This window comes from Coregonus lavaretus (assembly GCF_964263955.1).
Source record: "Coregonus lavaretus genome assembly, chromosome: 26".
Lineage (NCBI taxonomy): Eukaryota > Metazoa > Chordata > Actinopteri > Salmoniformes > Salmonidae > Coregonus > Coregonus lavaretus.
The window spans coordinates 21,211,050-21,225,012 of NC_140013.1; the positions used below are offsets into that span (position 1 = coordinate 21,211,050).

The 13,963-nt window shown below is 48.0% G+C and overlaps 1 protein-coding gene across 1 annotated transcript in view; it reads right to left on the reverse strand.

Annotated features, from left to right (window-relative positions):
* Positions 1-13,963, reverse strand: part of LOC311101725 (LIM domain kinase 1-like) — a 40,005-nt gene that overhangs the window by 8,374 nt on the left and 17,668 nt on the right. The window contains exons 2-7 of the mRNA XM_084142892.1: positions 9,055-9,164; positions 8,230-8,421; positions 7,514-7,619; positions 7,040-7,236; positions 6,288-6,477; positions 5,686-5,772 (exon numbers count right to left, since the gene is read on the reverse strand). Coding sequence (XP_083999018.1) covers positions 5,686-5,772; positions 6,288-6,477; positions 7,040-7,236; positions 7,514-7,619; positions 8,230-8,421; positions 9,055-9,164 — 882 coding nt within the window. The remainder of the gene's footprint in view (positions 1-5,685; positions 5,773-6,287; positions 6,478-7,039; positions 7,237-7,513; positions 7,620-8,229; positions 8,422-9,054; positions 9,165-13,963) is intronic.

Consider the following 13,963-nt stretch of genomic DNA (forward strand, 5'->3'; position numbering starts at 1 on the left):
TATCTGGGAGGGATGTGGCAAAGGGTGTATACCTGTGTATACCTCTAATGACTATCTGTCCCCCCCTCACAGCCTAATTAGGGTGGGGTACTGTCACGGATTCTGCCGAGGCTGCTCCCCCTCCTGGTACGAGCAGGCGTCGGCGGTCGCCGTCCCCGGAGTACTAGCTGCCACTGATCTATGTTTCTGTGTGTGATTGCTTTTGTCTGTCTGTCACACCTGTGTCCTATTGTGTATTCATCACCTGTCCTATAAGTTCCGTCTTTTTGCTTGGTAGGATTGTGTGTTGTTGTTCGCCTGTCTTTGTGCTGCGTGTTTTGTTTCTTGTTTTGTTATTCTAGTGTTTTACGCTTTTTGCGTAAATGCTCGCCTCTTATGTTTGGAGGTCGTTTGTTTACCGTTTCCTTTTGGAATTTCTGAGTAAACTCTGTTGGACTGAGCCTCGGTGTCCTGCGCCTGACTTCCACCACACATACACCTCACCTCATGACAGAACAACACACCATCTCCATGGAGTCAGCAGGAACAGCGGCGATACCCGATTCCCTGGAGGACCGGATTAATTACCAGGACGCCATGATCCGGCAACTCGGGGTCGCCATGGACGAGGTGTCCAACAGACTGCGCCGGTTGATGAATCGGGAGGTGCCCACGCCGTCTCACACCATCCCAGCACCAACGGCCAGTCCTCCTCTCTCAGCACCGGAACCCAGTGGCATTCGGCTCTCGCTCCCGAGGGCATATGACGGTTCTGCAGCCGGGTGTCAGGGCTTTCTCCTACAGGTTGAACTTTACCTTGCCACCATACACCCGGCGCCCTCGGGATACGAGAGCGTCTCCGCCCTCATCTCCTGTCTCTCCGGGAAGGCGTTGGAGTGGGCCAACGCCGAATGGAGGGGAATAGACGCCGCCACCATCACCTACGCGGAGTTTTCCCGCCGCTTCAGGACTGTCTTCGATCATCCACCTGAGGGGAAAGCGGCGGGAGAGCGTCTATTCCACCTCCGACAGGAGAGGAGGAGCGCACAGGAGTTCGCACTGGAGTTCCGGACACTAGCAGCGGATGCGGGATGGAATGAGAGGGCCCTCATTGACCACTATCGGTGTAGCCTACGAGAGGACGTCCGTCGTGAGATGGCCTGCAGGGACACCAACCTGTCGTTCGACCAGCTGGTGGACATCTCCATCAGTCTAGACACCCTGCTGGCTACCCGCGGACGTCCCGAGTGGGGGTCGTCCATTCCATCCTCCAGCACCTCCGAGCCTATTCCTATGGAGCTCGGGGGTGCTGGCGCTAGAGAGAGGAGGAGGGAGAACCCGAGGAGGGCCAACCCCTGCACCAACTGTGGCCGTGGAGGACACACCACGGTCAGGTGCTGGGGAGGGTCTTCTGAGAGAGGGGACAACAGGTCACGCACTGGGGAGTCATTTCAGGTGAGTAGGCGCCCCACTTACCCAGAGCTCTCTGTTGGTCACATGAGTATTCCTGTGCGTTTTCCACAGGTGGCACCTCATTCCCAGCATAAGGCGCTAGTAGATTCAGGCGCAGCTGGGAACTTTATTGATCGTAAATTTTGTGCTAGGTTAGGAATTCCCCTTCGGCCGGTAGAAGTTCCATTCCCTGTCCATGCATTAGACAGCCGGCCGTTGGGGTCGGGTCTGATCAGGGATGTCACAGCACCACTGACGATGACTACGCAGGGGGGTCATGAGGAGATCATTCAGTTCTATCTGATTGACTCTCCTGCGTACCCAGTGGTGTTGGGGCTTCCCTGGTTAAGTACCCACGATCCTACCATAGCGTGGCAACAGAGGGCTCTTATGGAGTGGTCTGCCCAGTGTGTAGGGAGATGTCTAGGTGTTTCCATAGGGGCGACCTCGGTAGAGAGTCCGAACCAAGTGCCCGCACTGCGCATTCCCCCCGAGTATGAGGATTTAGCACTGGTATTTAGTAAATCGAGGGCAGCAAGGCTACCTCCTCATAGACAGGGGGACTGTGCGATAAATATCCAGACTGGAGCAGCTCTTCCCAGGAGTCATGTGTATCCCCTGTCTCAAGAGGAGACAGCGGCTATGGAGACATACATAGCCGAGTCCTTGGCACAGGGATACATACGGCCCTCTACTTCCCCAGTCTCCTCGAGTTTCTTCTTTGTGAAGAAGAAGGACGGGGGATTGCGCCCGTGTATTGATTATCGTAGTCTCAATCAGATTACAGTTAAATACAGCTACCCACTGCCACTGATTGCGACGATGACGGAATCATTACGCGGAGCGCGATTCTTCACAAAGTTAGATCTCAGGAGCGCGTACAATCTGGTGCGCATTAAGGGGGGGGATGAATGGAAGACAGCATTTAGTACCACCTCGGGTCATTACGAGTATCTCGTCATGCCATACGGGTTAATGAATGCTCCTTCAGTCTTCCAATCCTTTGTTGACGAGATTTTCCGGGACATGCATGGGCAGGGTGTAGTAGTTTACATCGACGACATCCTGGTGTACTCTTCTACACGAGCCGAGCATGTAGCCCAGGTGCGCCGAGTATTGAGACGACTGTTGGAGCATGACTTGTATGTCAAGGCAGAGAAATGCCTGTTCTTCCAGGAGTCCGTCTCCTTTTTGGGTTATCGTTTGTCCGCGTCTGGCGTGGAGATAGAGGTAGATCGGGTATCGGCTGTGCGTAATTGGCAAACTCCAACCACCGTAAAAGAGGTGCAGCGGTTCTTGGGTTTTGCTAATTACTACCGGAGGTTTATCCGGGGCTTTGGACAGGTTGCAGTTCCCATTACGTCCCTGCTAAAGGGGGGTCCGGTGCGCTTGCAGTGGTCAGCTGAGGCGGACAGGGCATTTGTCAAGCTGAAGAACCTGTTCGCCTCGGCCCCGGTGCTGGCGCATCCGGATCCCTCTTTGCCTTTCCAAGTAGAGGTGGACGCGTCCGAGACCGGTATTGGGGCAGTCCTGTCACAACGGTCCGGCACGCCACCTAAGCTCCGCCCCTGTGCATTCTACTCTAAGAAGCTCAGCTCGGCGGAGCGCAATTATGACGTTGGGGACAGGGAGCTGTTAGCTGTAGTCCAGGCCCTAAAGGTGTGGAGGCATTGGCTTGAGGGGGCTCAACACCCTTTCCTCATTCTGACTGATCACCGTAACCTGGAGTACATCCGGGCAGCTAGGAGATTGAACCCTCGTCAGGCTAGGTGGAACATGTTCCTGACCCGGTTTGTTTTTAAGATCACCTACATCCCTGGGTCCCAGAACGGTAAGGCAGACGCCCTGTCCCGGCAGTATGACACAGAGGAGAGGTCCATTGAGCCTATTTCCATACTGCCGGAGTCTTGTCTGGTGGCTCCGGTAGTATGGGAGGTCGATGCGGAAATCGAGCGGGCGCTGCGTACCGACCCTACTCCCCCCGAGTGTCCTGTGGGGCGGACGTACGTTCCGCTCGAGGTTCGTGATCGGCTTATTTCTTGGGCTCATACATCACCCTCCTCTGGACATCCTGGTATTGGTCGGACGGTGCACTGCCTTAGCGTAAAATACTGGTGGCCAACGTTAGCCAGGGATGTGAGGGTTTATGTCTCCTCCTGCTCGGTATGTGCCCAGTGTAAGGCACCTAGACATTTGCCCAGAGGTAAGTTACATCCTCTGCCCGTTCCACAACGACCATGGTCCCACCTCTCGGTAGATTTTGTGACCGATCTACCCCCTTCCCAGGGTAATACCACCATTTTGGTCGTTGTGGATCGGTTTTCTAAGGCCTGTCGTCTCCTCCCACTGCCGGGTCTCCCTACTGCCCTACAGACCGCCGAGGCCCTCTTTACCCACGTGTTCCGGCACTATGGGGTCCCCGAGGATATTGTGTCCGACCGAGGTCCCCAGTTCACCTCCAGAGTCTGGGGGGCTTTCATGGAACGCCTGGGGGTCTCGGTTAGCCTTACCTCGGGGTACCACCCAGAGAGCAATGGGCAGGTTGAACGTGTGAACCAGGATGTGGGTAGGTTTTTGAGGTCCTATTGCCGGGACCGGCCGGAGGAGTGGTCGAGGTATATCCCCTGGGCAGAGATGGCCCAGAACTCTCTCCGCCACTCCTCCACCGGATTAACACCTTTCCAGTGTATTTTAGGGTATCAGCCGGTCCTGGCACCGTGGCACGAGAGCCAGACCGAGGCCCCTGCGGTGGACGAGTGGATTCGGCGCTCGGAGGAGACGTGGGACGCTGCCCATGTCCATCTGCAGCGTGCCATCCGTCAACAAAAGGCGAGCGCCGATCGCCACCGCAGTGAGGGGCCGGTGTACGCACCGGGAGATCGAGTCTGGCTCTCGACTCGAAACCTGCCCCTCCGCCTGCCCTGCCGGAAGCTGGGTCGGCGGTTTGTGGGGCCCTTTAAAGTCCTGAGAAGGTTGAACGAGGTGTGTTACAGGTTACAACTGCCTATAGAGTACAAAAATATTAACCCCTCGTTCCATGTGTCTCTTCTCAGGCCGGTGGTAGCTGGTCCACTCCAGGATAATGAGATAGGAGAGACCCCTCCGCCCCCTTTGGACATCGAGGGGGCCCCGGCGTATAGAGTCCGGACCATCTTGGACTCGAGGCGCCGGATGAGTGGTCTCCAGTATCTCGTGGAGTGGGAGGGGTACGGTCCGGAGGAACGGTGCTGGGTGCCCAGGAGGGACATCCTCGATCCATCCCTCCTGACTGATTTCCACCGTGGGCATCCCACGCGCCCGGGTCCGCGTCCTCCTGGCCGTCCCCGAGGCCGGGGTCGGCGCACGGCTGGAGCCGCGCGTCAAGGGGGGGGTACTGTCACGGATTCTGCCGAGGCTGCTCCCCCTCCTGGTACGAGCAGGCGTCGGCGGTCGCCGTCCCCGGAGTACTAGCTGCCACTGATCTATGTTTCTGTGTGTGATTGCTTTTGTCTGTCTGTCACACCTGTGTCCTATTGTGTATTCATCACCTGTCCTATAAGTTCCGTCTTTTTGCTTGGTAGGATTGTGTGTTGTTGTTCGCCTGTCTTTGTGCTGCGTGTTTTGTTTCTTGTTTTGTTATTCTAGTGTTTTACGCTTTTTGCGTAAATGCTCGCCTCTTATGTTTGGAGGTCGTTTGTTTACCGTTTCCTTTTGGAATTTCTGAGTAAACTCTGTTGGACTGAGCCTCGGTGTCCTGCGCCTGACTTCCACCACACATACACCTCACCTCATGACAGGTACTTTTTACGAGGTGTAGGGGTGTGTATGATGATCATCTAAGCATGACATTCAGAGCTTGATAAACTACATTCTGTGGTAAACCTAGCCCAGCAGTGTTAACAATAGTGGCCAGGGTTGGAAACATGGTCTGTGATCTCTGTCACTAAACTAAGCCAAAGCATTGTTCTTGATGATACATGTTCTGTAGATACATAGCACAGGTTTGTACTGTTCTTAGAAGAAGTGGGAGCTCTTTGGGACAAGCACGGAGCTTGTCATTGCCTGTGGTGGTTCAAATCAATGGAGTAAGGGAAAGAGATGGATGGTGTGCCTTCATAAACCCTTAATATATATTTAAAATCTTCTGAAATCATTCATAAGCAAATTGAATTTAGAATCTCAATGTATCTCCTGAATTGACCCCGTTGAACCCTGACAGTGTCATATCAACAAAGGCAAAAGAAGTCAAGGGTCAAATAGAGTGATGTCACCCACCTCTTTTAGGAATGTCCTCTGTGTCTCGTCATCGAAACGAATCAACTCCTTCATCACCATCACCTCCCCTGTCTCTCTGTGGGTCACCTGCAGAAACACACACACTGTGATGTCATCAGCCTGTTGTCATCAGCCTGTGCCACAGGGCATGGGGGCATTTTCTGTTCAAAGCTCATTTCACCCCAACAGGTAAAGTCTGGGAATCTGAGAACTGTTAAGGAATAAAAACCCTGGATATATGTTGTCCCCCTCTCAAAGCGGATATTTGCTCCCTGCTTGAGTGCATCTTCCAAGCAGCAGATGCACACATATAGGCTACTGTACATTCTGGTTACATCCGAGGCCATTCAGTAAAGCATCTCAATGCTGCCATCTTCTGGAACTTTTGAACACAGTATATATTATGCTCCTACGCAGTAACATTTGACACACATTCAGTAGTGTGAAGTGGGATTTTTAAGGTGTTGGAACTGTCCCCCAAAATTAGTTGCTTTTCCATGGTCATCTTTAACAGAGAGGACAGTTGAACAGACAATGGCCACGTCATACCCAAGTCATCAGTCAACAAATGAAAACCAGAGTGTGTGGAGGTTGGTGTTTACCTTGATGGCCTGTCCAAAGCAGCCTTTTCCCAGCACCTCTCCATGGATGAGGTCTGAGGGCCGGAAGATCCGGTGCATGCGACTGTTGGAGACGACTCGCAGCGACTCGGAGCGGTTAATGTCCTTCCTCTGAGAGAGAGGGGACACTGCATTACTGGAGCACGGAGACTTATCAGTACTGTAGCTCCGCCTGGAGAGAGAGGGGGGAGAGGAGGAGAGAGCGAGGGGAGAGAGTAGAGAGACGGAGACAGAGAAAGAGAGAGGGCGAGAGAGATAAAAGAAGAGAGAGGGAGTGAGAGGTGGAGAGAAGGAAAAAAAGAGAAAGATGGAACAGGTGGAGGAGACAAATGGTGCTGCGAGCCCTGTCATAAGGCACCAGTCTAGCAGCTATTACCATTATAGACTAATTAGGAAATGGGAGCGACAGAGGGACTGCAGTTACACATGTAAATGCTCATCCATTTCACTGAAGAACTGAAATAATGTAATATATGTCAGCCCACGTATTTGCACCAATAAAATGTAATTAATGTAGGCCAATTATATAATTTATGTCTAAAATGTGTTTAGTACATTTATTTATGTATACATTTCATTTAGTTGAAGATTTCATATAAATCTGTATTTTGTCGCGTAATTCTTTCATTTTCGATTCTATTCATACTGTATTTGAGGTTGAAATAAACCAAAACACCACGACTACAACAGCCTGTATTTGTGCGTCTGTAAATGTCACTGAGATTAGTCCTTACGTGATCAGGCGTGAGCGCAGGTTGTTGATGTCTGGGTGTGGGGGCTGGGTGATGGGGAGGATGGGGCTGGGACCGTCAGACAGGGGGGTGGTTAGGGGTCCGCCCACTGTCTCACCCTCTGAACACCCCTGGTCGTGGGGGTCGTGTTCTATGGTCAGCTGGAGCAGACGACTGGTCTCCTGGATGAGCAGGTCAATCTGGTGGAGCGGAGGTAAAAGATGATCAGTGTAGCATTAGCATGTAGCATAACATATAGAACCTAGCATAGCATATAGCATGTAGTATGGCTAAGAGTGTTGATGTTTTCCCCCTAGTGTCTATCAACTCCATGGTATGATGCAGTAGATTAAACATGAGTAAGGACTTAAACTTGGATCTTGTAACATCAAGCCTCGAATTTAATTAACATCTCACTAATACCAATGTCATTGATGTCTATCAGCAACACAAGTAAAGAGATGTCAGTTAGGTTACCTCATCGAGAGGAACATTCCTGATGGGTGTTCCGTTGATCTCCAGGATCCGGTCTCCGACATGTATGGAGTTCTTCACATCTGGACTGATCAACTCAGAGTCCACCCTGGACAAGGAATGAGAGAACAGCGATAAGCAGTTGGACATAGATTTAACCTCGATATCCATCTTTCTCCCATTCCATTAGCCAAGTGATTACATCATAAGTCTAGGAAGTATGACAACGTGAGACTTTAGAAAATCTAGCATGTACAGAATGGTATCCTGGTCCACTGGAAAGATAAAAGACAGGACAGTGTACATACTGCTAGATCCTTTCCATCCCTTTTGTTGTACAAGGACATGGGTATAGTATTTAATCTACACTGGATTTAAATAACAATGTCCTCACTTTCCCTCACTTCCATTCTGTGCCTTTCTCTGACTTCCATGTCTCCCGTTCAGTCATCTCCCATCCTTCTGTTAGCCTACCGATCCATCCCCCTCTCCCTCCCCATCCATCCCCATCTCCCTCTCCCACTCCATCCCCCACTCTATCCCTCCCTTGGTGTATTTATTAAAATTCTAGTCAATAGTTAATTAAACCAGGAAGTCCCACTGAGATAAGGAATAATATTTTCCATCTCTCTCTCTCTCCCTCTCTCCCTCTCTCTCCCTATCCCTCCATATCTCAACCCTCCATCACTCCTATCCCCCCACCCTTCCTCTATACTCACTGTGATACCCTGACAGTGTGTTCTGGGCCATAGCCGTTGGGGCTGAGAGGCTGGTTGATGGCGACTGAGATCCCTCTCCGCCCGTCTGTGGAGGCTGGGATGGACACCAGGGTCACTGTGTGGGGGATCCTGGCGCATGGTGAGTCTGGCAGGGACACCGGCGTCAAGATGGTCTGGTAGTAACAGTGGCCACTGCGGAAGGAGAAGGGGGAGAGGCAGGGGGAGGTCAGCATAGATAGAACAGACAAGTGAACGAATATCCGTAAAGCAATATTAATACAGAGAAATAGGAATGCAAATTTAATTTGTTCTTACACAATGTCATGTACGCATATCACACTTTTTATTTTGGACATAAGTGACAATTTACATTTCTGTGTGCATCACCTGATAGAATGAAATAATATTCTAACATCATGCCAGAATGTCAAGTGTCAGAATAATGATCTAGTCAACCTCCCATCACACACACACTGACACTTCCATTCAGAGCTGACAGGACAATGACTGCTTTGTATTTCAACATCCCTTCCTCCCTCCTCGTGTCAGTGTGTGTGTCATACAGTACACTCTTCCTCACCTCACGTCCGTTGCTTCTCTATCCACTACTACCGTTATTTCCACATTTCTATTTCTGCTTTAGGCTACAGTGGTCACGCTGCACAGCACTGGTGTTACTGTAATAACTTCACATTCTGATCAATTTACAACCTCTCGTCTCGATGATAAATAATGACCTTCCCTTGAGTCTGCTGAATCTCTAAACCCTACTCCCTATTAGCACTGACTGAAATGTATAAGGTTTTTATGATCATTATAATGTACCAGTATAGTTTGGACCTCTCCACCAGTGCGTAGGTGTCTCCGTCTCCGATGAAGGCTCTGCAGTTCAGACAGGTGAAGCATTCTGGATGGTACTTCTGTTCCCCTGCGACCTGGAAGACACACGCAGAGGGAGGGTTAGCTTGGATTTCTAGGTAGGGTTAAGAGTCAGCTAAATAACAACAACTTTTGTTTCAACCTTTTATTCAACCTTTATTTCAGCAGGTCGGTCAATTGCGAACCAAATTATTCTCTTGCAATGACCACCTGTCTGACCAAGGGGGAAAAGCAAGGCAAAGAGAAATCTACAAAACACAATGATAGGTCAAACGTTAAACAAAGCATAGAGAATGTCCACTACAAGACCACTACAAGACCACTACAAGACCACTACAAGACCACTACAAGTCCACTACAAGTTCACTACTTGTTCAGGTCAGTAGATGCATCACATCACGAAAACAGCAACAAACGGAGCAACAAACTAGGGTAGATGCATGTTAACCAGTGCAGGTAGGGCTAGATTGCTGTGGCTGATATCATCTTTATTAGCGTCAGGCTGGTTTCTATCTAGCTCTATCCAATCACTGACAGAAGCATAGAATTGGTCTAAAATGGTCCCACTTTAGAAAGCTTTTGGCACAGGGTTTACTGGTAATCGATTGAAAGATGTAAGATTTCCACTAGAGGCTGATTTACACATGGAATGCTAATCTATATATAGAATCTCCCCAGGTAAAATGACCTTAAATGCAAATGACAGGGCTGGACAGGGCTAAGCAGGGCTTTACTTAAACAAGAAACTGGTGACCTCGTAGCTCCTCAGAGACAGTTTGGTTGAAGACCTTCTGATCAGACCTCTCTACCCCCCCCCCCCCCCTCTCTCTCTCTCTCTCTCTATCTATCTAGCTCTCTTCTCTCTCACACACACTATCACTCTCTTTCTTACCCCTTTCCTTCTCTCCCCCTCCCTCTCTCTTCCTCTCTCTCTCATTTTCTGCTCTGATCAGCAGAGGGTTGGGTTTGAGGTGGGTGTGGTAGGCACTCAAGAGCTGCAATAATCTGCAATTCAAATTTCACTTAGGGGGAGTTTTCAGTTTTCAGGGATGTGAGAGATGGGGGAAATATGAGGGGGGAAAAATAATTTTAAAAATGTATGGAGCGATTCTTCAAAGACACTATTAAGGAAACTTTAAAAGAATACTGCTCTTATGAGTTTGGAAAATACCCCCCTGCTGAGCCCTTCTCGAGGCTTCCACTACTGCAAGCCTCATAAAAATGTACATGTGGCACTAGCAATTCCCTTTAAGAGTGGCACAGTGTTTTTAAATGGTCGATAATATAGATAAAACAAGGTTCAGGGATTTTTTTAAACAAAAAAATCAGGCTGATCAATAAAATCAACCTCTACAGCCCTATGTCTGCCCTGCCCCCCAGGGAGCGTTCCCATGGTAACCAGAGAACCCACAGAGAGAGTACCCTCAGGCTGCTTGGAGGAAGTCAGTGGTACAAATTCATGAATTAATCAATAATAACTCATTAACACGGGCAGCTCATCCTTGCCACAGGAAAAGCTATGTCTGACTATCTGAGCATCTACTGATGCAGAAAGGAAGGGAGAGAGAGAGATACAGTGAAAGAAAATAAAATAAAAAAGGAAAGAAAGAAAGAAAATAAAAAAGAATGAGAGAGAGAGAAATGGGTTGACTCCCTGACCTAAGTTTGTACCTTTTGAATCCTGGTTGTTCATGTTAACAACAGAGCAGAGGGACTCAGATAGTGAATGAGAAGAGAGAGAGGAGAGAAGGTAATGACTGTGTAATTGGCTTCCATTAGAGCTCTGGAGCAGATGGAACACAGAATGAGTTGGTAAAGAAAAGCAGCCTCAGGGGCTTGGTGAGTCACAGTCACTGTATTTTGGAGTAGAGTGGAGTAGGGAGGGTAAAACATTGGCTGTAAACATTGATAAGTGGCTGACATCTTTATGTCAGTTATGATCACAGTGTGTGTAAACACCACATCACAGGGACTCAGAGGGATGGAAATGAAATTATAATGATAGATACATTCGAGCGTGTGCCGTGTTGAGTTTAAAGTACAATGAATGATGAAAGATAGGAGTCAAAATGTATTTTAGTTGATGATGAATAAGCATACGCTGTGATGTCAACCATGCTGTCCTTGTTTAAGGTATGATATAGAGTAAAGTCAAATAGTAGAATATGCATGTGAGCATGTGTGTGAGTGAGTGAGTGTGTGTGTGTGCATGTGTCTGCACAGCAAATTGGCCAGTGTTACCTAGTGTTGATTTTTAATTGTAACATTTCTAGTGGTGATTCAGGTGTTAAATTAACTCTGTAAGTGAACCTCAGTGTTGGTGTTAATAACCAGTGTTAAACCAAAACCACACCCATCATTACCATATTTCCCAGCATGCTCTATTGCAGGTAGATTTTTTGAAATGTTTGTTTCAATATCTATGTTTTTGCATGGACATTGATTGATTGATCTTATGCTACTCAAATATAAATAACATACATTTTTCTAAACTAATGTAATCTGTTACTTTATTGCACCCGTTATTGAAATGGTTGTTCCAGTTTAGATGGTTTAGGTAGTCTCATATCTTAGTCTTCCCAACCCGGCAGTCATTCTGAATGCAGGTTGCGGCATTCATGTTGGATATTCCCACTCTGGTTGGATTCCAATAGGATTTACACATCACTTTGCAAGCCATCATAATGTGACTTGCAGGCCTGAAAACCCTGAGTTTCAGGCCACTGTATAGGGTAAAACTAGGCCCTCAAAATAAGGCCTTATTAAATACTTGTTGTATTATGTTAAATAATATGACAATACATTCTCTTAGGATCTGAAAATGGATGAATGCAATAACCATGTCTTTGTCATTAACAAATACAGTCATGGGTGTTAACTCTGGGTGATATGCAAATAAGGCTTTACACTAAGCAGTGTGTTAATGTAACACTGAAAAGTGTGGACCCGTATAGACACAAGACCAGTGTTAAATTTAACACTGTCAGTGTTGATTTAACACTGTATAATTGTGTGTGTGTGCATATGTGCATGGGTGTGTGTGTGTAGCAGGCAGAGGCCAGTCTCAGGTGTGAGCCCCCGCGTGGAGGAGAGGAAGGACAGCTGGACGTAGAGGAAGAGACAGTGTGACGCCTGCCACACACTGACACTGTGGCCACTGCCATTTGTCGACCACAGCCCCCCCCCCCCCCTTCCTACACACAAACACATCTCTCCAACCACATCTGACAACAGACAGCTGCTGCTGCACACGCACAAAGAAAAAACAGAGCAGAAAGAGAGAGAGAGAGAAAGAAAGAAAGTAAAGTGAGCGAGAGAGAAAGAAAAGATAGATAGAGAAGCTAACAATAGCCCTGTACGTCTCTCATGGGTGGAAAGTTCTATTACCTTTCTCTCACTGCTAATTTAGTTAGTTTCATTCTGAGTAATTGTGAATGAACTATGTGGCATGAGACCATCTGATATGGAAATTCCAAGAAACCTTCCCAAAACGTTGGTTAAAAATCTTCCATTTACAAATGAGCGGGGATAACTGACAGCACATACTGTATCTACCCACAGCTGGTCTCTTTCTCCCCCCTCCCCCCTCCCCCCTCTGCGTATGTGAATGTAAGAGAGAAGTGTGGCTTGGTCATGTGGCGCACACAGGACCTCTGTGACAACAATCCAAATCATCAGCACGTTTCCTTTGGGAAGAGTGAGGGGGGCGGACAGTACCCAGGAAGAACTGGGTCGGGTCGCCATGGAGAAGCATCTGGAAACAGTGTGTGGAGCTGTTACCATGGTGAGCTGGAGGGAGGCGGTCACATATTAAGCATGATCCTATAATGAACACTGACTGCACCAGCTGGGGACTTGTGATGAAGATACAGTGGTGAGAAATGCAACTCATCTCGAAATAGAAAGCAGGAACTTGCCTGAAACGACTCATATATACAACCAGGCAAATCAAAAAATGTGCTTTGTCCAATAACTCATCTCTGTTTTTCCTCTTTCTACACTGTAAACCAAATCATTGCAAATAAATAGTAACAAATTCCTTGAGGCCTCTCTCAAAGCACAAGTGATAATGCAAATGAGTTTGCACTAGCGTAATAAACTGAGTTCTGTTTCACAAGAATTAGGAAATACCCCTGGTGATATTATGATGAGAAGCTGTCATTTCAGTACTTAAATGTGTCATTCAAGTTTCAACTTTAAGAGTTTGACGACCCAAACATAATTATGATAAATTGGGAGGCTAATCCGTTTAGTGGTGTGTGCTTGTTTTCAGACAGCCTGCGGAATGTGTATGGCCCCTGTTGGACCAATCAGAGGTATTTATGACCCTCTGGTGTCACTACCATACTCTCAGGTTCTCTAGTGTAAACAACAGATGGGGGGGTTGGCAGGGATTTAGGGAAGTTAGGGATTCTCCATATTGAGTTCAGGCCATTTTCAGTTCCCAAAACTATTGCATCTTAGTTTTTTTTTGGATTAATTCTAAAAAGTTGAGTCCAACCATGTAAACTAGGTGAATTGGAGCCAATGCTACAGTATATTCTAATATCCATACTAGCATACCACTTAGAATGCTTGCCCATTGCCCACTACATTGTTTACTAGTGTGGTGGATACTGGAACTTTAGCCGGTTGTTTACTTTTGTTTCCTGTATGGACTTCCAGTTATACTGATGCATTGTGGGCCTGTAAAGGGTCTTGCCGATATAGTGATATGGACCATGTGTGGAGAGTCATGGGGACTATAAACACTAGCAACATAGGGTATGACCCCTTACGTCAGTTAGCCTGATATAAACACTACACACACACACGCACACGTTGTCGGTTAATTTAATATTAACATTGCACACAC